Genomic DNA, 23,890 nt, shown 5'->3' on the forward strand with positions numbered 1-23,890 from the left:
TAATTTGGAGTCTTCAAGGTGCTGAAACTAAATCCCCCAGAATTCCCAGCCAGTATGGTTAGGCAGAGGAGAAATAGAAGTTAAGCCTTCTCTCCATCTCATTTTTATATTTATTTGCCAGGAACAAATTGTAACTAATTATATATTAGCTTTGACATTAGAAAATTGAAGCGTATGTTCCCCTTATGGCTTTAAATGCATTTGAACAAGTAGGAAAAAGTGGATAACTCCATAGAGCTCAGAGTAACTTTCAATTCCACTAACAAATACTGGCAGGAGTTTCTTAAGATACAAGACAATAGGAACTAATCCTATCTTGAACTCCTCGTTGAACACAGACATCTGCATTTTTCCTCCACAGGTAGATTGTAGCAACCTCCCTGGTATGCCTGCATTTTTTACTTAAAATAATCAAGGGATAGTATTCATTCTAAACGATTCTACCACATATTATGGAAAGTAGGAATGAACGAGCCCCTTTCACAACTGTGTGGCATTCAGTTTCTAATTTCAGTATCCACTAGTCTTGCACAGGAGCAAGGACGCTTCACCTGCTTATCAGTGGTACAGGCTTCAAGATTCAAACATTCACCGAGTCATGACCAGTAAAGAGCTCATTTAAGTTACTTTATTAAGTGGGAAGGACAAAAATCCCAACCCACTTTTTACATCAACTCAACCCTGCCCTATACCCCCCAGACACCTACATGACGCTCAGCCAACCACAAGAGACCAGAATAAGGTTGAACAAGACAGGATTAGAGTGAAGCATCCAAGCTGAATGGGACTGGCTCCCTCCCAACTTCCCCTTACTCTGCTTTGCAAGCAACTTCTATCCGAGGCATAAAGGTTGGATGGCAAATGAGGCTCCAATAATCAAGGGCTACTTAACATTCTGCGCCCAGGCTCCTCTATCTCTTGGGAAGGCTGCATACCCAGCCTCACAGCCTTGGAAGCAGGTGAACAGGGTTTGGAGAAAGGAAGGAGGAAAGAGAAAAAGGAAGATGGACCACACTCCTCCCTAAAGTGGTTGGAGTTTTCTTTTGGCAGTTCAACTCGGGGTACACAGAGACCTGCTCTATGACTAGCAGCCACCAGCTTCTCAACATGTAAATGATAGCAGCTGCTGAAAAGAGATCCCATTAACAGCTCTTTCTCAGCTGTACACCCAATAGCCCTTGTAAATAAGGGAGTAGACAAAAGGGAAAAAGGAATGAGCACACATACATACATACACTCCTTGCTCTGTACTACCTCCACCATGCCAACTTCATATACAAATTCACCCTACCCGCTGTTCCAAATTTGTTCTTTTTTATATACAAATAATTGAAAAATCATTAAATAGCTCATATATATATATATAATATGTATAGTATGTATAAGTATAAACAGGGAGACCCAAGAAATGAAAAAAACCAACAGAATCTTCCAGGCAAACAAGGAGTCTGAAAAATAGACTCTTCCTTCTGGCCGCACATTAACATTCAGGTAGTGGTTAGAGGCAAGAAGCAAACCCTTATTTAGGGCAATGTTACTATGGCAACTCTTTGAGACTTTAGCTTACGGGATTTGCAGGTTACACAGAACCTAGCCTTCCAACACCATACCGCCCCACAACCCAAAGCAGCCAATAGTAGTCTCATCTTCATAGCAGGCACCAGAAGAATTTCACAGATAACTCTGATCCAGCCAGAGATAGTGCTGGCCCAGGACTAGAGTCTCAGACCCATGCCCAACAGCCTCGTCAACTCAAGTCATCCATCACGGATGGCCAGCCGTTAGGTGTCGTAGATCTAAATCTAGGCAGAGAGTAGGAGTAACACCAGGTTCTTCAGGTCACAGCTCTTTTGGTGTGCTTGGCTTCTTGGGGGTGCCTGGCTTCTTGGTCTGCCAGAGATGGCCCTGGATAGTGAAGGCGTCCACACTCATGGACATGGTCTTGCTGGGAATCTGAGTGAAACGCTTGCGGTCAGAGCTATACTTGTAGATGCCTTCAATCATGGGCAAGGTAATGGTGCGGGGCCCGTAGCCTGCTAAACGTGTCAATTCATCTGTTTCTCCAGACAGGGTGTAGAGCGCTCGGAACTGGCAACTTGAATCACGGAAGAGAATGAGGAAGTGGTTCGCTTTGCTCTTTTCAACTTCCTAAGATTGAGAGGAAAGAAACATAATCAAAAGATTAGATAAGGCCAAAGTATAAAACACAAAACAATAACCATAGTGACACAATGGTTAGAATGCAGTATTGCAGGCTAACTCTGCTGACTCATCAGTTCGATTCTGACCGGCTCAAGATTGACTCAGCCTTCCAGCTTTCTGAGGTGGATAAAATGAGGACCCAGATTGTTGGGGGAAATATGCTGATTCTGTAAACTGCTTAACAAGGGCTATAAAGCACTGGCATATATTTAAGGACACCAGAAGGAAAATCTTATGAAGAAGCACCCAGCCTACTAAATTAAGCCAATACAAATATACATAGAGATATATTTGTATTTCCCCAGTTAATCATGATTGGAAGCAGAATTTCAATTGCTAAGTGATGCAATCATAAAGCATGACATGTATAGTTATTTGCATCACGTAGCAATGGCAATCCTAGCAGCCTCTATTGCCATTGTTAAGCGAGGTTCACAGGTTGTTAGGCAAGGACCTTTTTACAACACCCTCACAGCTTCCAACAACCAAGTCAATGGGTAAACCAGCAGGAAATCGGAAGTCCAGGAAGTTTGGAAGTAGGCTCACAGGCATGTAAGTGGTTGTTGTCAAGTGGGGGAGAGGTCACGAGGGACTAATGTGTTACACGAGGGGCAAGGCCTAAATTGGCTGCTCTTGAGCAGGGGAGGGTGTGTGAGTGGCTGGTGAGGCTCAAGTACAAGCCCTGTGATGGCTGCTTCCAGGCAGGAGGGTACACAAGGAACTGGTGTGCCTCATTGAGGTTTGTGATGTTGCAAGGTGGGACGACTTAAGAACAACTTATGACCTTCCTAGACAGCTTTCTCATTTCTTTTATTTGAGGGAAGTTGGCAGAGAAAGTTGCAAATAGCAATCATGTGATTATGGGACTCTGCAACTGTCATAAGTGCAAGCCAGTTGCCCAGATTGTGATCATGACACCATGGAGATGCTGAAATGGCCAGAACTTTGAGGACGAGATGTTCAGTGCAGTGGTAACCAAACAGTTGCTGAGTGAGTGGACTACCAAGGACTACCGGTAGCTCCAAAGCTATTGATGCACAGCTGCAGCCACACTTGTCCCAATTTTTAAGGCAATTACTCTTAGATTTGATACCAACGTCTGCATGCTGTGCCCATTTCAAGAAAGGAGGACTATCTTTCCCATGGTTCATTTTCACTATGTCTTGACTTACCTCCAAGATACGGATTTTCTGGGGTTCATTGACCTTGCCAGCGAGGCAGCAGTGAGACAATGCATTATGGATGATGTATTTATTGGACTTGGCACTGGGCTCCTTATACAGCTTGGGCCCTGCAGAAATACAATGAAGTTAGCCTAGAAGATAGGTTACATTTCTCCCCTTCTGAAGGAAAGCAGACAAAAAAAAGCATTCATAAATGCTTTGCAGTGAAAGAAGATGGAACCGGAAGGGCCTTACGCATAGCCAAGGCCACTTCAAGATGGGACACCTGGAAGTGTGTGTGGTGTGTGTGTGTGTGTGTTGTAGACAACCACCCTCTGCCATGACAGGAGAGGAATGTTATGATCTGTGGAACAGCAGAATATGATTTACCAGTATATTCTGGAATGGAAGCTGGTGAGGAGGCAGTCGATGCATTTTCCCAATCACGTTCCCGGTTCTGATTTGGCAGCAATCGATTAGGAGACATTGGCCCAGAAGGTGATGCAGCTCTGGGGAACAGATCAATATATTTAACCCTGGATTTAAGAAAACTTCAATCATTTGTACACAGATGCATTTCCTTGGATATGGCTCCCAGGTCTAAATCTTCCTCACCCAAATTGCCAGCCATATAGACAAGCAATGCCTACTCACCGCGAAGCTCTCTTGACGAAGAGGGAGTTTCCCGGATCATTGGCCACAGTCGAAAGAGAGAGAGTAGACTGAGAGTAGACTTTGCTGAGCTTGGAGCCTAAGAAAAACGGATACCAATAAGAGCTGGCATAGTAGCCTCATTTATAAGACTAAGAAAGAAGCTCATTCATTTTGAGAGTTTGTCAGACCTTGATTTTTGTTTCTTGGGGTGGGGTGGGGGGAATCAACAAAGCAACTTCCAAAGGTACTAAGTCAAAACTAACAATCGCATGCAATTAAGCAGCTAAAGAATCAAATGCTTGCTTTAAAAGAGAAATATCCTCCATTGTCAGCAGAGCCCAACTGACTGTTTCATAGCATCTATTAAAAGAAATCATTTGTGTGTTGCGATAATGGCAGACCTGTGTTAAAATCTCATCTGAAAGGATGGCATAATGTCACCCTATCAGACAATCCCATAAGCCTTCTGATCTAAGTCACCGAGAATTTTAAAATAATAACCAGTGCTGCATTAAAACACAAACAAGACACCACTGTAGCGGATACCATGAAGGCAAGACATGATTCTAAAACAGAGAATGGAGCCAAGTATTATCAAACTGATAAAAAAGAAACCCACTTCCCTTTCCCAAACTACTTCTCCAAAGGATTGATGCATGTGTTGAAAGTTGTCTGACAATCTATGTTTAGAAATTATATTAATCCCACCTCCAAGACCACCAGTTATCTATGCCGCAGTTAAAGAAAGTCCAAAATGTACCAAATTGGGTTAGTAACAGGGATGAAATTAGGCAGGTTCTGGAAAACCAGTAGCGGAAATTTTGAGTAGTTCAGAGAATTGGCAAATACCACCTCTAGGTGGCCTCCGAGTGGAGTGGGAATGGAGATTTTGCAGTATCCTTCCCCTGCCACGCCCACCAAGCCACACCCACAAAACCGGTGATAAAAAAAATTGAATTTCACCACTGGTTAGTAAGATCAGGTATCAATAAAAACAGTTTGGTGAAAGTAATGAAATCCAGAACTGTAATTATTATAAGGGTTTTGGAAATCCCTAAAGCCTCACAAGAGATTAACCTAGCCAGGTCAGGCAGAGGGAGAACCAACTAAGACCTTTGATAATTCATTATCATCCCGGGGGCTAAGGGATAGGCATACAGGGAGATAATGACATCATGATAGATCAATATACCACATTTTTCGGAGTATAAGATGCACCTTTTTCCCTCAGAAAAGAGGGTGAAAATCTGGGTGCGTCTTATCCACTGAATACAGCATTTTTGGCCTCCTAAAACCCCATCCCCTTTCCAAAAATGGCCGTGCATAGCCTTTAGGATGCTTCCAGAGTGCTCCTGGGGGCTGGGGAGGGCAGAAATGAGCAAAAAATGGGCGTTTTTTGCTCATTTTTGCCCCCCCCCAGCCCCCAGGAGCACTTTACAAGCCTCCTAAAGGCTATACACCCCTCTCTTTTTTTGACAAAAAAATGGGCCCTTTTCGCAAAAAATGAGCAATTTTTTGCTCATTTTTGCCCCAGCCCCCAGGAGCATTTTACAAGCCTCCTAAAGGCTATTCATGCCCTTTTTTTGACAAAACCGGGCCTGTTTTCATAAAAAATGGGCCATTTTTGGGAGGGAGGTCTGCAGAGTGCAAAACCTTTTTTTTCAATTTGCCTCTTCAAAATCTTGGTGCGTCTTATACACCAGTGAGTGTTATACTCTGAAAACTACAGTAATCACAGCCTTTGAAACCCCCTTCTCACACTCCAGAGGTCCCTTCAGTCTCAATTCTCTGGAGAAACCACTGACTTTTCCCTGTCTTGATGAAACTGGACTGCTTTTCCTGGCCTTCCTCCCTCTTGTCATAACTCTTACCAAGGAGTCCTTTGATAGGGCTGCGGGCAAGGGCAGAATCATCGCAAAAGACTGTTTTAGGCCGTCCTTTCTTTAGGGCACGAACGGTTGTGGGCTTCTGACGCAGCACTTTATCTAGATCGTCCATCAGTTTGAGTTGATGACGCCTCTGGTACTCTTGGCGAGTGAAGTCGCCACGCCTTGGCCCAACTTCTTCCTCTACTCGGGCCCGCTCATCTGTTTGAACTCTGGAAAAAATAGTCAGAAATCCACAGGGGATATTAATCAATTGGCTCTATCCATCCAACTATCAAAATTGTATGACTCTCTCGCACCCTGCTGTTAATTGGCCGGGTTGAAAAGATATGTGTAAATTGGCACCAATTGCTTGGTTCTAATAGTCGCATGCATATGACAGGTGATACCTCACTACATCAAAGCAGCTACCATGCCACTGGGCAGAGTGGCAAGTATAGACACAACAATATGATGGCTCATCCCATCTTACTTGGCTTCCTCTTTCTTCTGTTCCTTCTCTGCCTCCTGCCACTGTTTTCTGCGCCGTGCCTCCTCACTTCGCCGCTGCTGTCTCTCTAAGAAAGTGGCTCGCTTCTGTGCCATTTCCTCTTCGGCCTTATCCTCATCCTGTGTGGAAAAAAACATGTCAGCTGAGTAACCCTAATGGATCAGCATCAGTTTTGAATTCCAAAAGAGTTAGTTCACTCTTGTCCTCTCCACCCTCAGATTGGAGACTCTGACAATAATCTCCCGCACATCTTGGAGGACTTGAGCACTTCCCTTTTGCCTACTCATGCCAGTTTTGTGTTCTGCTTGTAGCAGACTTCAACCAAATTGTATTTGAAACCTATGAGACTGGGTGCTACCTCTAGGATTATGTCAGTGGGCCTCAGGCTTACTATCATATTTTGAAAGTGGTCGTGCAACTAGAAGTCAGAAAACAGGATTCAGTTGCAACAAATATTATCACACACATGACTTCAGGATCTTTAATCTCCAGCATTCATAACATGAGATATACAGCTAGTTCCAATTCTAGATGCCACAGAAATGTGTTCTGATGACTAGAGAACAGCTACTGAAGCTGTTGCGACTGCTGGGATTTAGGCTGGCCAATGACAGAACAGAGAAAAAATCCTCTGAAAACATTTTTCTCATGTTCTATTATTTCTCAAACAGGAGTTACTTGCACATCTTCACATAGAGTTTAAATCCTTTGTCTGACAATTCCCGCCTAATAACCTTGTGCCTACCAGGTGGCATTTTGGGACACACTTCCCTTGGCAGAATCTGACATGCCCAGATCATCCAAGTTCATCTCAGAACTGCTGGTATCTAAGCAGAAGCACCAAGCAGCCTCCTTCCCTTCTCCCAGAAGCTCTTTTACAGAAGGCAGAAAGCTCTGTCAGGTACAGTAGGTAGTTACTTCAATTCTCACCTTAAAAAAGAAGCCCAGACCTGTACGGGGCTCAGAATCCAAAGTCTCAGCAATTGATTCCTCCAGGGAGTCATCCCCATCCACATCTTCATCCTCCTCTCCTTTTAAGCTAGACAGAGGGATTTCAATCAAGCTACTGTGTCGATCACTGGGTGAGGAGACATCACTGGTGCCATCACCTGAAACACGAGCATTGCCTCCTTGTGGAGGAACAGAGGCCACCGGCCGCAGATTATTCTGGGCTTCCACCTCAGGCACAGGCAGCACCTCCTCAGCAAAATGGATGGAGGAACGAGTCTGTACAGGAACCTGGCTGGGGGAGAATTTGCGGAGGTGTGGAAGATTGTCCACGTTATGAGGAGGCGTCAGGACTCGTGTGAGAGGTGGCAGCTTTAGCTCAACTGGCCGGGTGTGTTTGGGACTCTTGGGAGGCATGGGGGCTGGAGACTTCTTGGGTGTGGGCTGGGGTGAGCGAGATTTGCGGGAAGGCGAAGGCGAAGGGGAGGACAGTTCCAGTGAAGAGCGGGGAGGAGCCCCCTCGCGGCCAGTCCTTGGGGCGGGGATCACCCAGGCTTGTGCGCTAGGCTTCTTCTCCTGCATGAGGCGTTGCTGTTGCTCACTCAGGCGCTGCATGTCCAACTGCAGTGAGCTCAAAGCTGTGTTCAGTTTGGCCACTGCTCGGTTGTAATCACCCAGATTCTCATCAAGCGGTCCCCCTTTGGTGATATCAGGAGAGAAAGTAACCTGTTTATTATCCAGGCGGGTACGTGGGCTTCCAGCTTCTTCCTCGGTCTCTAGCTGAGCAAGCCGCTCCTCCAGGGCAAGTCGACCATCCTCAGACTGAGAGTCAGGAGCCTTCTGTAGTTGTAAGAAGGCACTCTTGCCCAAGCGCTGACGATGCCGGGTAAATATAGCCTCTATGCGTTTCTTCTGAGCCTCGATGGCCCGACGCTTCTCCTCCAACCGAGAACTCAACTGGCTCATTTCTGAGCTAAGGGCAGGGCTTTGGGCGGGACTTTCTTCTGATGGCCCCTGACCAGCCTCTGAACCTTCAGAGCTGATCCCGCTAGATTTGCTGTCGGTAGCTGCCAGTTTCTTCTTGCGTTCTGCAAAGCTGGTCATGCGCACCCCAGAGACGGAGGAGGCAGTGCTCTCTGGCTGTGAACTCAGGGAGCTCACGCCTGAGGTGGAATCGTCGGGGCCTCCTGCAAGCCTCAAGGGCTCCTCAGCATCGGAGTCCAGACTACCTTCTTGCACAGGTTCTGCACCATTGGGGCCCCCATTATGGCAGCGGTAAACAGTGGGCAGGGGAGTCTTTTCCAGCACAGACGTTCTAGGAGGCTCTGGTGAGTGCAAATAAAAGCCATCGGGGGCTCCCTCGGGGACCAGGCGTTCACTGCTGTGAATGATCTGCAGCGCTTCCTCAATGGTGGGCAAGTCAGGGTAGCCATCATTTAAGCCATTCTCTAGAGCTGGTCCCTCTTGATTTTTGTGTCCAGCCCCATGGAGTGACGGCATTACTAATCCATTGGGGGCCTCAGCAGCCTCAGTAGGCCATGGGTGGGAAGAGCGAGGCAAGGAGGAATAGAGGGTCGGCGCCAGGCTGTCAGAACTGACAGAACGAAGGATGCCCACCGGGTTCCCCATCACAATATCCACATCACTGTCCAGGCCAAAGGGGATGCTGAACGAGACCGCCTGTGATAAGGGATGGCTAGAAAAAAAGGAGGAAAAAAGGAGAGAATATTAAGGGTGAGAAAGGATTGGCTGAGAAAGTCCAATTTGAACTTCTACTCCAGCATTGTATAGCTTCTTTTTCACAATTTTATATCCAAACCTACAGCTATGACATCCTACACGACTCTTACCCTAAATATCTAGTCTTCCTCATACCTCCCGAGAATTCCAGGTTATAGTTTTAAAGTTCCTGGACTTAAGGAAAAAGACTTGGAAGCCTGAAGGTGGCTATTAATGAGTTGAAAAAGCCACAGAGATGAGGTCATGGAGGGAAGAGGTATCAGACACAGGTAGAACTTTCAGTGACCTACACAATGTTTTGTTTACTCTCTTAACTAGAAAGCAGAACAACATATGCAGAATATTTTATTTAGCTTTCATTGAGCAGTGGAAGGCAGATGTTTTTCACATCTAATTATTTGCCATCCTGCTTCCTGTTATTTTTAATTAATTGAACTGTTTAACTGTTGATGATTGGTAGAAAGTTTAAACAGATGCAAACCAACCCTAAGTACAACTTTGAAAATGGTGGGAAAACAAGAACTCCATCATTTAAATAAATTTGCATTTTAAAAAAAATATTTCCACCTTAATAAAAGTCAAAATCATTTTTGTTTCTTAAAAACAACAAAAGCAATTATCATTACAACTGGAACAACTAGAACCACATTAATTAGATTTGGCTTTGTTCAAACTCATGTCTAACCACTTGGGAGTTCAATGTTGCATGGCCTTTGCCACCACTTTTCTTTCAATGGCCTAACTAAGAATTATTTTCTGAAGATGTTCAGTATTTACCACAATGTTTCTCAACCTTAGGGGATTGCTGGCTGGGAAATTCTGGGAGTTGGGAGTCCATGTATCTTAATGTTATTGGGGTTGATCAACACATGCGAACAACACTTCTGGTTTCTGCTCCATCTTAAATCCCTGAACTACCACTTCCAGATGTGTCGAGATAATCACAGAGATGCTAGCTGGGAATTCTGGATGTTGTCAGGATGCCAATATATTCAAAATTACAAGTTTGCAGAAAACTTTATTGGTGACTGAGCCAAATTAATCTTAACCTATTACCAGCTGTTAAAACACCATTTCAAAAATGTAAACAGATACCCCACTAACTGTCAATTATTCACTTACGTTTTGCCTTTTGGCTCAAACTTTGCTTAAGGGAAATTAATGTCCTTGGTATTACTCCTACTTAATACACGGAAAGGGAGACCATCAGGGAATGCCAAGACTTTAGGCTAGACTGGGAAATGGAAACCACTTACTAAGAAAACTGCATTAGTGGGTGCCTTTTAGTAATTTAGTCTTTTAGTTCCTTCCTATTATTCCAGCTCACTTCATCTTAATTTCTGTGCTAATTTCCTTATTGTTATTATTCTTTCCCTCATTGCCTTCCTGCCTAACTTTTGCCACCCCACTGTACAAACTGCTCGTGGTTAATCAACGGCTGCCTAATCAACGGTTCTGCATTCTTCCTGGTAGCTCTTCCTAGCTTTTCAGGAGTGTCAGGAAATCACCCACAGTTCCTCCTCCCACCTCTCACCTGAGCTGCTTCTTGCTCCATGATTTACCAAAGCCTTCTACTTGGGACATGGATGTAGAATGATGCAGGGAACCTACGTGCACAAAGGCAGAAAGTCACAACAAAGCACAATTCGAAGGAGATCACACAGTGGTTTTCTCTAGTAGCTGGATTCAAGGCCTGCTTTGAAAAAGAATGACAAGCACCTCAGGAGGATTATTACTGGGAAGGCATTTATTTCTCCCATTAGATCAGCGTAAGGAGAAACAAGTAATATGGAGAAACTGGAACAATATTCTACTTTAGCAGAAGTATCTTTCGCAATTACGCTAGGATTGGCCAATCTTTGGTCATTTTACTCTCCTTGATTATTATTTTTTGAGGTTGGAATTTCATTAAAATCCAAGGCTGTTGATTTGCATACAGTACAATCTTAAACATGTTAAGTTTAGAAGTGTCGCTGAACTCAGTGGGAAAATGTTCAAAGGAGTAAGCCACAATTGCTTTACATAATTGAAAGCACCTGGCGGAGTACGTCCTTATCACACAACTAGACCAACAAGCTTGCTATGCCTCTTATTTTTCCTGACCTGTGTGTAGCCACAGCCCAGAACCACTGGAAGGCTACCCAGCGCTGAGCATTCAAAACCAACCTAATCATTGGGAAATGCTGGAAGCCAAGATCAAGATAACCTTTTAAGATTTTCAAAAGCCGCTATGCCTGGCGTAACACCATGTACTTCCAACAAAGCTTTGCTTTTTCTATATCTACATGAAAGTTACGTGGAACCGCGAGGCGAAGAAGAGAAGGAGCCAGATCTTACCTAAGGAGCCACAGAGCGGTGACTGTGCCTGTCCTCCAGGCAGCAGTGGGTGGCGCAAGCTGAACACAGGGGAGCTACTGCAAAACAAGAGCAAGAAGCAAAGATTGGATCAAAAGAGGGATAACTTTTCTGCATGTTGCACACAGGAAGACAGAACGCTAGCCTGATTATTATAGGACTAACATACAGGATTTGCACCAATAAGCAACAAATCTCCCTAAAATAGTTCTATCCCCCCTGCTCACAGATATATGTAGTAACTAAAGAGAAACAGCAAATTGTGGGTGGCAACTGGATACTTAGAGGTACTTAAACACCTGGGACGGGAGAAGGTGAGAAAGCAGGAGGGACAAAAAAAACTCAAGAAGGAATTAAACAATCCTAAAGTTACTATATACACACACAAATGTATATAAATATGACATATGTCTATATAAGGTGAAGAGTCAATCAGTTCATTCATTTGATAAAGTGAATGTGTATTCACTGACTTGCAGAAACAGGTTATTCTAATTTGCTGCCTAGAGGCCTTCCCATAACTTGCAAATGAGAGGAGAGCTGTGCCAGAGATCTAAATAAGATCAAAGGTTTTCTCTGTCTTTCAAAAAAAAAAATTATCAGCCTGAAGCGATTTGGGAATTGCAGTGCTGGCCAAGAATCTTTCCTCCAACCATGCAACTCAATCCAGGCATATCAAGGAGGCTCTCCTGATCAAGAGTTAGATCTTGTGAGAACAAGTAGCACTCTACTCTTACTTCAGAATATCCCAGACTCAGTTCTTTCCCCTGGAGCAAAGGCAGGTTCCACAGCTTGAAACATGAGGAGGCATCAACACACAATAACACACACAGTGAGTTCTCCCCACCCTCAGAGCAGGAATAACTCCTTCCAGATCCAATTTTACTTGAAGAGACTTCTAGCATGTAAAAAGGCCCGGGGGAGAAAAGCATAGAACTATCAACAGGAAAGTCAAGTTTTGGAACCCTGGATGAGTGCCACTTCTCAAGTGACAAACCAGGCTCTGAAATAGCCACAACTCAAAAGGTACTTGGACGGATTACAAAAGGAAGATTGTCTTTATTAAAGGTTGCAACAGGTGATCCAGGGACCAATAGTGCACGGAGTCTTTGGCACAGTACTAAAATAAAGAAAAACAAAAGGGCCAAAATCTGGCAAGATTTGGAAATCCAGTCATATTTTAGTCATTTTAATTTAAAACCTGTTATATATTTAATCTTGGGAACTCATAAGCATCATTTGTACTATGCAATGCATGTTCCCAGAGTCTAACACAGCATTTGGATTAGACTACTGATAGAGCAACAACCACTGACGGGGGGGGGGGGGTGTCTGAGGGCAAACTAATTATAGACACACTGCCTGTTCTCTACCTTTCCAGGTAATGCCACTCAAAATGGCTGAATCAACCCTTACCAAGGTACATATATAATCAGAACCCTTAGCAGGGGACGACAAGGAAGAACTGTTGTTTTGTTAAGTTTCTTTGTTTAATCATTAGACATACAACTACTTTGCAGGAAAGGATTTACTCCTGGGATACAATCCATTCTCTGTGTCTTTAAGGTAAAGGTAAAGGTTCTCCTTGCACATATGTGCTACTCATTCCCGGCTCTAGGGGGCAGTACTCATCTCTGTTTCAAAGCCAAAGAGCCAGGCTGTCTGAAGGCATTCTCCATGGTCATGTGGCCGTCCGACTACATGGCAAAGGCGCACAGAACGCTGTTACCTTCCCATCAAAGGTGGCTCCTATTTTTTCTACTTGCATTTTTACATGCTTTCGAACTGCTAGGTTGGCAGAAGCTGGGACAAGTAATGTGAGCTCTCTCCATTACGTGGCACTAGGGATTCGAATTGCCGACCTTTCTGATCGACAAGCTCAGTGTCTTAGCCACTGAGCCACTGCGTTCCATTCTCTGTGTCTTTAGAAATCCTCAATGTTGCTTCCCAATACACAGAATCCTAGCCACCCACTCCCAGCACAGGGGAGACAGGATACACGTAACACAGGGATAACTGCAGGTGGAAAGATCAAGGACTCACTCACCTGTTCTTTCCACTATTTGGTGTTGAGGCATCATTCAGGCCAGGGGAATCTGAAAGAAATCAGCAGTTTTACTACAAGAGCAGAGAGAGGAGGGAAAAAGCAAGGATTCAAACTGACAATTGCACTGATAGAAGGTCAGAAGAGGGAGGAAGTATCAGCCACCTGTACCCAGACGCAGGAAAGAAGTCTGCTCTGATCTCAGCTCAGAAAGGAGGCCATTGTTCCAGAATGGAGCAGTGCCAGATCACAGTGGACTTTGCTGTTACTCTAGCTGGAATGTGGATTTGGCAAAAGGAGCAACAGTGATAGTCCCCTATCAAGTGCCAAATTATAACTGTGGGGATGTGCATGTACCCTAGACACTGGCTGTCTATATACCGCAGATTGCTCCAGTTAGACAGGGATTCACCATGTGGTATACCAAATAAATGAGAAAAATCCCATGTTCATGAAAAAAAGGAGGCAGAAGTGTTTGCAATATACAAACTCCAAATCTCTCGCTCCTAAATTCTAAAAAATATATATGGAAGAACCTGGATGTTAACAAGGATGAAGTAATTAATGCAAACTTCTGAGGAAAAGATACCCAGAATAATCTATATTCCCACAGATACAAAGGATATAAACTATATGAAGGAAAATGCTAATTCTTTTAGTTTAGTAAATTAGATCAAACTGCTCTGAGATGTTTGGGATACTTATGCTTTGCTTTGGCCTCCCTATTAGAAAACAGGAAACCTGTTGTTTTCTGGTTTAGAACCCTAAGAAAAAATATACAATCTGTGATTGACTCCCTGCCCCCACCTCCCCCTAAAACTTGGGAGCCTGAATATTTTGGTTTTTTTTAAGGAGCAGCATTGGTTGAAGAGCTGCAAGAAATGTGAAAATATGCAATTCAGCTGGTTACAGTGACGATATCGGTACATCCTCCTTCATCTTCCAATGGCCTTTACCTTTCCCCCCCCCCCCCTTCAATATCCACTTCCTCATATTCAGAGACACATTAACTTAATGTGACCCGCCTACTATCTCATTTTGCATAACCTGCCCTGCATGATAGCAGCTTCTACATTACAAGGCAGGAAAGGCCTGGTAGTTGGGAAGAGACAAATGGTTCTCTTGTGAAGATATATATTTTTATAAGTCCCAAGAATTGTGGTGAATGGACATACTATCTTCTTACCTTGAACTCTTGGCAGTTCCTTTGGACACACAAAATCTGGCTTTACTACCTCAAAGCACAGAAACAATTCAGCCAGGAATACTCCCACGTTGACCTGAGGAAGCAAAGCAGGAAGTGAGTCAAGGCTCGGTTTTTTCTCCCTTGGCTTGAATTGGAGCAGGAAGGAAGCCCTGGGATCTCTGCTCTATAGCGGCACAGACAACAAGCAAAGCGGGTAGCAATTCCATCTTCGCACCCAAACCTCTCTTTTCCCCCCTCCCAGCACCACTCCAACCTCTACCTTAAAAGGGCCTCGTTGTTTCTGCACAATCAGTTTTTGGTTAATGTGGCTTGAGACATCGGCCAAGATTTATTAGGGCAAGACAGGCTGAGTGCCGGTACAAAGCAATAATCCCCACTTGCTCCACAGGAAGAGGAACTTTTCTGGGCTTCCCCATTGTGCCAGGGCAGCCATTTGCTCCTCTTCCTTCAATTAGACAAGAAGACTCCTTCCTGCACCCTTTTGCCTCTCAAGTAGCAGAGCTTTCGGTTCTCCAGCCAGTCCCAGGACTCACCCTTAGCAGTGGTGGCATGTAGAGCAGGTCCTCCAGTGAGAGGAAACAGGAACCACCCAAATAATCTGAAGAAAAGCCCTGGATCAGCTGCAGGTTATACAAGCTGTCTGCCACCGACATGGTCTCCTTCAGGCACACATCTACCAGGAAGCAGACAAGGAGGTTATAGTAGCAAAAGGAACGAGGAGCCATTCATCTTGTGACTCTGAAGGGCTGCCCCCTCCTTCCACTCAGTCGCTCACCTTCAAGGCGTATGAGCTGCGGGCAATAGTAGTGGATTGTGGCCGCAATGGCCCCTCCGCTGGCCAAGTCCTTTATTCCTGTGATGGCAGGGAAACACGGTGTCTGTTTGGGCAATGCTTTATCCTTCCGGTAGCGGATCTGAGCAGGACCAAAAAAAAAAAAAAATGGAAGGAGAATTCAAAGCCATGATAGCGGGGTTTTAGCTCCATGTGCCAGAGAAGCTGGAACAATGCCCTCCCGTCTCCATGCCCAATGTTCAAAGCTCCTCTGGTCTCATGCAGCAGTCTTCACAGACGCTACCAGGGAGAGTTCCCAGTGGGGTAAAGGACCCGCTGAAATCAAACCCCCTCCCTCCCCCCAAATACAGTATTCCCCTCCTCTGGATGCCAAGAGCAAACTGCATGCAGGGAAGGAGGCGTGATAAAAGCAGGGAGGGATGGGCAAGCAAGAAATTTGCAGGAGCCCCTCGAAAGGCAACAGAGACGACAAGCAGAAGAAGGACTCAGCCATTACTTGGGGGGCGGGAAGGGTCATTTCAGGAACACTTCTGAATGATCCTAAAGCAAGGTTCTCCAACCTTGGCAAGTTTAAGACCTGTGGACTTCAACTCCCAGAATTCTGGGAGTTGAAGTCCACAAGTCTTAAACTTGCCAAGGTTGGAGACCCCTGTCCTAAAGAACAAGAATCCTTTCCCACTATGTAATCCAAGGGAGGCCTGATCCCAGGCTTTGTCCCACAAGCTAGACTAGCCTTTTGCAAGATGCCCTATATCTGCATAACACTAAAAGCCCCCCAATTCCCAGGTAGCATGGCTAACCATCAGACTTCTAGGGTTGACTGTAACACCACAAAGTCCAACTGGAAAGATTCGCTTTGGAGATAAGGGAAAGGCGGAAGACCCAGTTTTCAGTTCCTCCATCATCCCCACCCGCTTAGAAAATGATATGCTATCCTTTACCACTCTGTATATGCTTGTCCTCAACCCCAGGACACAGCACACAAGACAACAAAGGCAACACTACCAGCAGAGACACACACAGAGCAGGGCAGGCCACACATCAAGAGTGCACATGGTAAGGAGGGGAAGGAAGGAAGGAGGGAAGGAAGGAGGGAGGGACACAGACAGGCAGACACAGATACTCAGCAGGCCAGCAAAGAGGAGGAGAAATAAAAGGAAGCAAATGGGACACCTCCATTCCTGCTGAAATGAGCTGGAGGGAGGATCAACAGAACTCCTGGGTGGCATCTAAGAATTGTAAGCTTTGGAGGACAACCTCCTGCTCTCCATAACCCGCAGAATCAGCGAATTCAGAAAGGAAATCCTTCTTCTAGCCTGTTTTTCCAGCTATCTCCTCCAGAAAAGAAGATGGGGAGAAACTAGAGACATCTCATCTAGCTACCAAAGACAAAAAGGGGTCATGGTGCAGGTGTGGGGTGGGAGCTAGAGTATGCAGAGATTAAACTGATGAAAATATGCACCTGTAGGTGGTCTTCCTAAAATTTGATTGTCTCTTATAACTCTGGAGAGAATACAGAAATAGTTTTGAGTAATAAGGCATCTCACGGACAATGAAAAGGCACCCCCAAAATTCCAAAGTTTCTAAATTCCTAGAGAGATGCAAGATCATTACAGTCCTCAGTTCCAAGGAGGACATAACAGCCATGAACATCTGTAGCCAACCAAGGAAGCTGTGGATTGGTCTGGCCGTAGATTAAAAACAGCTGGAAAAAATAGGAGGGCGCAAGGGGAAGCTCGCCTCTTGAGGAACCCAAGCAGGTTGCGGGGAGCATGGGGGGAAAAGGGCAGACCCATTGCAGCAGGAACAGCCAGAAGTTCAAGAACAGCAACCCAAGTGGATGGCAAAGTGGTGCAGGTGGGCGGGCAGGTGAGCACGCCGATGGATACATTACCACAGGAGGCTTATTCCCCGACTCCTTCAAACAAAAAGCGATGGCATGCTGGATGCAACAGCAAAGAAAAGAGAGAGCCTGATCAATGCACCCACCAGGAGGGAGAGAGAAGGGAAGGGTTGCTGCCTTGCAAGGCTGGGGATGGGAGTCCCTGATGTGGGGAGGGGGCCACCAGTATTTAACTTGGGCCTGAGCTAGAGGAACGCTTCCCGGCATGCACTTGAAATCTTGGGAAACCCCTATGCCTTCTGGATGACCCCCACCTCCTAAATACCAACACACTGGATCTCAACAGATCTGGGGAGACTCTCCTCTGTTGTTCTTCAAACTTAGCAACTTTAAAATGTGTGGACTTCACAACCCCCAAGAATTGCTGGCTGGGGAATTCTGGGAATTGAAGTCCACACATCTTTTAAAGTCTTCAAATGAGAAAAAGTCTGCTCTAAGCCTTTATTCAGCTGCACCACGTACAGCAGGGCAGTAAGCAAAGGGGAGGAGGGGGCAGAGGCAACACAAAGGGGAAAAAGGGAAAAGACATGCCAGGTAACTAGCATGCGGTTCCTACTGGCAGCTCCAAGCATGAACTGCCCTGCTCTGGCTTTCTCTTAAGCCCTCCCCATAAATGACAGGTGGGCTTTCTGTTGATCTCTGAAACCAGGGCATTAGACCCCCCGCCCAAACGCCTGTAACCCCGAGAAGGCTGTGTAATCAAGGCAGAAAATGAAGGCACATATGAATCCACCTATATGATATGCAACAGATAACCTCTTCCTCCAGGGCCCCCAGAGAGGAGGACACAGGGAGCTAAGAGAGACCAAAGCAGGTACAGATTGTGAATGGAAGGAGGAGGGTTAGAGAACAAAGGATGCTGGGATATACCAGCATCCCAGCAGCTGGAGTCTCCTAGGGGAACTCACTGACTCCCTACCCGCAGACATCCCCTCTACCCCCATCATGTCTCTGTTTTGGGGATTGGTGCCTGTCGAAACAGACCAACCAAGTCACCCAAAATCTTCTCCAAGGGAAGCTCTAGATAAGGAACTACACAGGGACCTCTGTCCCAGAGTCTTAGACCCCCAGCATCCTTTGCTCTGGGTCCCCCTGGCATGCAGCACAGGAGCCAAGGCAGCAGGGAGATAATAAATAAAGCCACCCACTTACAGGAACCAGTTTCCAGTACCACCTGGTGGGACACTGAAGCAGAGGAAGGAGAGAGGCCAGAGGGAGAAGAGGAGAGAGATGCAGAAAAAGACAGCTCGGTCACATACCACAACTCGACTGTATTCAGCACAGGCAACCAAAGAGGCCGTTGAGCTGGGACGGGGGGAGGGGGCACTGAGCCCACCAGGAATGGAAACAGGATTGCCCCTCATATACTCCCCAATGCTCAATAGTTCAGCCCAGGAGAACCAGCCAGCCCCACTGAACAGCTTGGAGGGGGGAGGAATAAATGGTCAGCATTTGCTGGCAGTCAAGCGGGCAACCCACGGGGCAAGACAGGAAGTTAACCCCAATCAGAGTGGCTTTGGCTTTACAAGTGGGCGAGTGAGAGAGAAAGAGAGACACCCTCCTCCCAAGAGGAGGGAGGGTGGATGGAAGCAAACTCTATCCTCTAAGGCAGGAGTCTGCAAACTTGGCAGCTTTAAGACTTGTGGACTTCAACTCCCAGAATTCCCCAGCCAGCTTGGCTGGCTGGGGAATTCTGGGAGTTGAAGTCCACAAGTCTTAAAGCTGCTAAGTTTACAGACTCCTGCTCTAAGGCAATGGTGAAGGGACAGCTTGTAAACATAACAAAGCCAGTGTGGGGAAAAGCTCTTTCGATGATGAACGCAGCAGTGCCTCTTATTGCTGCCACCCCAAGTTAAACCAGTCTCTGAGCGCCACTCCCACCACCCCTCCCCTGCTTCTCTCAGGAGGGCAGCCACAACAGCAAAGCACCCACACCTTGGGACCACTACAGGATGCTGGAGTCTGGCCATCGGTTCCAGGAGCTGAACGCTGAGAGGATTCCTGTTCCGCCGTCTGTTGTATCTTGTGAATTATCTGCAGGGCGGCAACAAGGAGTCATTTGCAAACATGCAACACAAACAACGGGCCCGGTATGGCTTCCTTCCCTCCTCGCCCCCTTTTCTCCTTGTCCTGGTCCTAAACCATGGGCCCTTGTGGGTTTTCCCTGATTTTAGTTCATCCACATTTTTTTCCCATCATCTTTCCCAATTACTCTATTCTAAGAGTAATTTTGTATAGGAAGTCCTTGACTTACGAGTTACGATGGCACTGAAAATTGTGACTTATGACCGTTTGCAGCTAGTTACGACCTTTGCAGCCTCCCCACGATGATCATGTGGTCAATATTCAGATGCTTGGCAACTGATTCATATTTATGACCATTGCTATGTCCCGGGGTCATGTGATCCCCTTTTGCAACCTTCTGACAAGCAAAGTCAATGGGGAAGCCAGGTTCACTTAGCAACCGGATTACTAACTTATCAATTGTTAAGTGATTCACTTAACAACTGTGGTCAGAAAAGTCGTAAAATGGGGCAAAACTCACTTAACAAATGTTTCACTTAACAACAGAAATTTTGAGCTTTATTGTGAGTCGAGGATTAGCTTTATCATATTTTTTTTCCTTTCCCATACTCTTGAGATGAAGTGCAGTCTTCTGCCACTGTTCCTTGCCCTGCCCTTAACCTTCACAACCTGAGCCTTCTTCAACTTCCAGGCTGGGCTGAAGAAAGGGGGAAAGGGGGCGGTAATAATTTTAATCTCACAAATCAAGAACAGAATTAGATGGGGAAGTTGATCTACGTAATCCAACCACAGTTAACCTAGCGTTGAATTTTACATGTCATCAATAGCATGTACTTGGGCTAAGGAGGCAGATCTTAAATTTGTTCTACCTAGCCTCTGTCACATGGATTAGTGTGTGCAGAAAATGGGATGTCCCCATGCATAAGCTCCTTGGATGCAGATAAAAGAGAAAGAATGCAAATGAATGAACATTTAATACCATATCTATCCAGCGTAGCAGTTTCTGGTCCCAGGAGACGGTTGCTGGCTCAATGCCCAATGCAACACTTAATGAGCTGGTGGCTTCCAATGCAAATGCTGTCATCAGAGAGTCAATTAATGCCAGGTGTGCCCCCTACAAGTCAAGCAGGGAAAAAATAGAGAAAAATGTAATCAGAAAAACTATAGTACTCATAAGGGCATCCGTACCACACAAATGGGAGTCACATATACACACATCTGGCACTATCTGACAGAGTATGAAATAACACAAGAAGAGAGAATGATCTGACCTGTAATAGAAGCAAGCTTAATCTCTCTTTACCATGCTGGTCTTCCGTATCTCAAGTGAACGTAAATCTGGAGCAGGAATAGCCTTAAAATGCTTATCACTCAATAGGTTCTAAATTTTCAGGCTATAATTCAAAACACATTCACATTTCTGACCCTTATAACTTTTTCAAAATACCTTACTTAATACAGCCACAAAAATATTACACCAACATACAGCAGATCAAAAACTAGATTCTCTCACTCTTCCATACTGTAGTTTCAACAATAAAGGTTGAAAACCCAATCTTTGTCATACACTGCCTGGTACAGCCAATATACTTGAAAAATAATATTTTGTCAAATTATTCATCTCAATAGCAATAGTATTTAGAGTTATATACCACTTCATAGTGCTTTTACAGGCCCTCTCTAAGCAGTTTACAGAGTCATCATATTGCCTCCAACAATCTGAGTCCTCATTTTACCCACCATGGAAGGATGAGTCAACCTTCAGCCTGGTGAGATTTGATCTGCCAAACTGCAGCTAGCAGTGAGCTGAAGTAGCCTGCAGTACTGCACTCTAACCACTGCACCACCTCAGCTCAAAGTCATATGGTTTAAGCAAGTCACCTAAAACTATCTGAATACAATTTTCTATAATAAAAATTAAGTCTGACATAAGGAACTTCAAAAATGTTTGGAAGGTTAATCAAATATGACTAACACACCAGACACAAATTGCAAAGGACCAAATCTTGGCAAAAGTATGGCAACAACACAATCCTTTCTGTTTGATTTGAAAAAGTTAATTTCCACCTTAATCCCACTGCTACTTATATCTTAGGTTGGCCATTTTAAGATTTTAAAACAGTTAAGAAAAAAAAACCTGGATAAAACCATTAGATATGCCATCTGCTAATTCTCCAGAATCTTGAATACAAAGTCTCTCAACACTGCTCAACAAAACATCAGAGCCAAGAACTGCTGATCCAGAAGTAACAACTTTTAAAAACCTCACTGAGAACATAATAACCAAATAACCCAACTTCCAAAGGCATTCTACTAAAGAAAAAAAAATGAAAGGCTGGTAATCATTGGTGGGATAAATCCCAGATTTTTATTTTGTTGCTCACTGCCACTCCAGAGTAAACGAGTTCAATGTTTCTCCAATATTACAGCTACTGTCATTTAAACATCTGCTACAATATCTACACAATGTAAAGGAAAAAAACAAGTTTGCTGCCTATAGCATAGCATCAACAAATGGAAACTTGTCCAAATAAAGCATTTACTCAAGAAATTTAATTGGTTACAGTGATTCCTACTTGTTCAATTTCTATTAGCTTTAGTTTTCCCAAGTTTATTTGCTCCCCATTACTTCATCAAGTTGGCAATTTCTTTAAAAATGGGCATAGATTTTAAATTTGAATTCTACTGTGAAATATAAAACAAGACAATTATCAACCACAATTACATTTCCAATTCACAGAGGTTGAAAGTGCAAATTAGGTAGGCTTAAATTAAAATTTGAACTGAGCTAATTTCTAAGCCACCCTTCAATGTTGATTTAAAAAGGAAAGATGCATTTACTTTTAGGAGAGGCAGAAAGTGAATCTATACTTACAGCAACGCCTACATCTAGCACTTACTGGAGAGGTTTCTACAGTTGCAATATGATAAGAAGAAGAAAATAACAGGATCCTGGTTCACCCCATGTTCATATGATAGATTAGCTTAATGTAGCAAAAGAATAAAATAACAAAGCTTCTTTTGCTCATATCAAATCTTTCAATTCTCACCAAAAAAGCTTTCTGCATATAGGGAAAGACTAGGCTTTATTCTTCCCTCTGCAAATTTAATTTTCCAAGAAAATCTTTCTAAAAAATAGAAAATAGAATGGTCTTAAAAGTGGGAAGCAGTTTATTATTTTATTCTCCTGATTGTGTGCATCTTTGAATAGTTTTGCTCAAGACAGCTTTGTTCAAAGAGCATGGATGAAGTCAAATCTATATTAGTAGCTTGTGTGACTTTATCCCATAACCCAAGTCCTAGGCTGTAAACCAAGGATCAAATGAGTAAGCTCTCCTTAACAAAGGAGACTCAAGTGCTTACACACACACACACACACACACACACACATGCACGCACACACACTCATCTTCCAGAGTTCTAGGGTTAGTTAGGGAAGTTTTTGGAAGGAGAATAAAGGTGTTTCCGCAGGAAATGAGGAATCTTCATTCCTCAATTGTTAACAATTATAGTTACCATAAAATCTGCAGAGATTCTGATTATGCAAACTGAATATTGATGTATATTGTGTAGTGAAAAAGGAAATGGAAAATAAGATGTGTTAACCTTTGAATAATTTCTTTGGGGAGTGAGAAATGCCAAGAAAAGAGTCAGAGATGTTGGGAAAGGTGAGGAAGAAAAGGCTGATGGGAAAATGGAACTGGAGTAAGAAGAAGATGAAGGACACCATAGGGCAGATGATGTGTTTCTTATCCATGGTATATAAAAAGGGTTTAAATTTTACATATGTGAAACCAGCCAGATGAGTATTGTGTAAATATTTTCTCAAAACAACTTTTATACAACTCCTCTCTCTGAGGATCGTAGATCTGCACAATGAAATCAAGTACATATTTCTTCACTATTATCTCGGTTTCAGACCACAGCCCCAGCCAGTGAATCTGGGAATTTAAGCAATATAAATCCTATCAAGACAGGTTCACTGGGAGTAAGAGGGTGGTACCAAGGAAGATCTCTGTTGATTAAAGGCCCACAAAACATCCAATTCGATGCGAAGCCTTGGAATTGAACTGTTTGAGAGCAGAACATTCCTTGCCTACTGATTAAACCCAGTTCTCATAGAACTGGACTTGTTTCTTTTGCCCAGGGCTTTTTAACAGAATCAAGATCCAATTTATACAGTGGGAACTTTCATTTATAAGAATGTGCAAGAGAAGATTGTGAGTCAAAGACTGGATGAGTTTAACTGGCTCCTACATACGATGACACCATTCACTAACATCATTAACCTGGAAGGTTTGAGATTTGATAAATTAATGAAAAACAGGGCAATTCATGATTATTATTCATGAAAGCTATAAATTACTTTCAGTATTTGGAAGCCATGTGCAATGGGTTACTGGTTCCTCAGAAAATAAGCAGAGAATATTATCCATTCCTGCCTAGCTTATAGATTTCAGGGGCCTCTGGTTGGCTTAGA

At 44.3% G+C, this 23,890-nt stretch overlaps 1 protein-coding gene across 4 annotated transcripts in view; it reads right to left on the reverse strand.

Annotated features, from left to right (window-relative positions):
• Nucleotides 1-613: 613 nt before the first annotated feature.
• CAMSAP3 (calmodulin regulated spectrin associated protein family member 3) overlaps nucleotides 614-23,890 on the reverse strand; it is a 38,767-nt gene continuing 15,490 nt past the window's right edge. Inside the window, exons 3-19 of one of the 4 annotated variants that reach the window (XM_087709748.1) lie at nucleotides 20,390-20,524; nucleotides 19,321-19,419; nucleotides 18,538-18,570; nucleotides 17,377-17,424; nucleotides 15,465-15,603; nucleotides 15,223-15,362; nucleotides 14,669-14,762; nucleotides 13,486-13,534; nucleotides 11,421-11,494; nucleotides 10,618-10,690; nucleotides 7,326-9,039; nucleotides 6,378-6,514; nucleotides 5,891-6,117; nucleotides 4,020-4,116; nucleotides 3,756-3,874; nucleotides 3,375-3,493; nucleotides 614-2,148 (exon numbers count right to left, since the gene is read on the reverse strand). In XM_087709748.1, coding sequence (XP_087565874.1) covers nucleotides 1,840-2,148; nucleotides 3,375-3,493; nucleotides 3,756-3,874; nucleotides 4,020-4,116; nucleotides 5,891-6,117; nucleotides 6,378-6,514; nucleotides 7,326-9,039; nucleotides 10,618-10,690; nucleotides 11,421-11,494; nucleotides 13,486-13,534; nucleotides 14,669-14,762; nucleotides 15,223-15,362; nucleotides 15,465-15,603; nucleotides 17,377-17,424; nucleotides 18,538-18,570; nucleotides 19,321-19,419; nucleotides 20,390-20,524 — 3,606 coding nt within the window. In that variant the 3' untranslated portion in view covers nucleotides 614-1,839. Of the gene's footprint in view, nucleotides 2,149-3,374; nucleotides 3,494-3,755; nucleotides 3,875-4,019; nucleotides 4,117-5,890; nucleotides 6,118-6,377; nucleotides 6,515-7,325; nucleotides 9,040-10,617; nucleotides 10,691-11,420; nucleotides 11,498-13,485; nucleotides 13,535-14,668; nucleotides 14,763-15,222; nucleotides 15,363-15,464; nucleotides 15,604-17,376; nucleotides 17,425-18,537; nucleotides 18,571-19,320; nucleotides 19,420-20,389; nucleotides 20,525-23,890 lie in introns of all 4 variants that reach the window. The other 3 variants (XM_087709747.1, XM_087709749.1, XM_087709750.1) reach the window with 3 other exon arrangements.

This window comes from Thamnophis sirtalis, unplaced genomic scaffold (genome assembly GCF_051295495.1).
Source record: "Thamnophis sirtalis isolate CommonGarterSnake01/CBP01778 unplaced genomic scaffold, rThaSir2_p1.2 scaffold_3, whole genome shotgun sequence".
NCBI classification, from domain to species: Eukaryota; Metazoa; Chordata; class Lepidosauria; order Squamata; family Natricidae; genus Thamnophis; species Thamnophis sirtalis.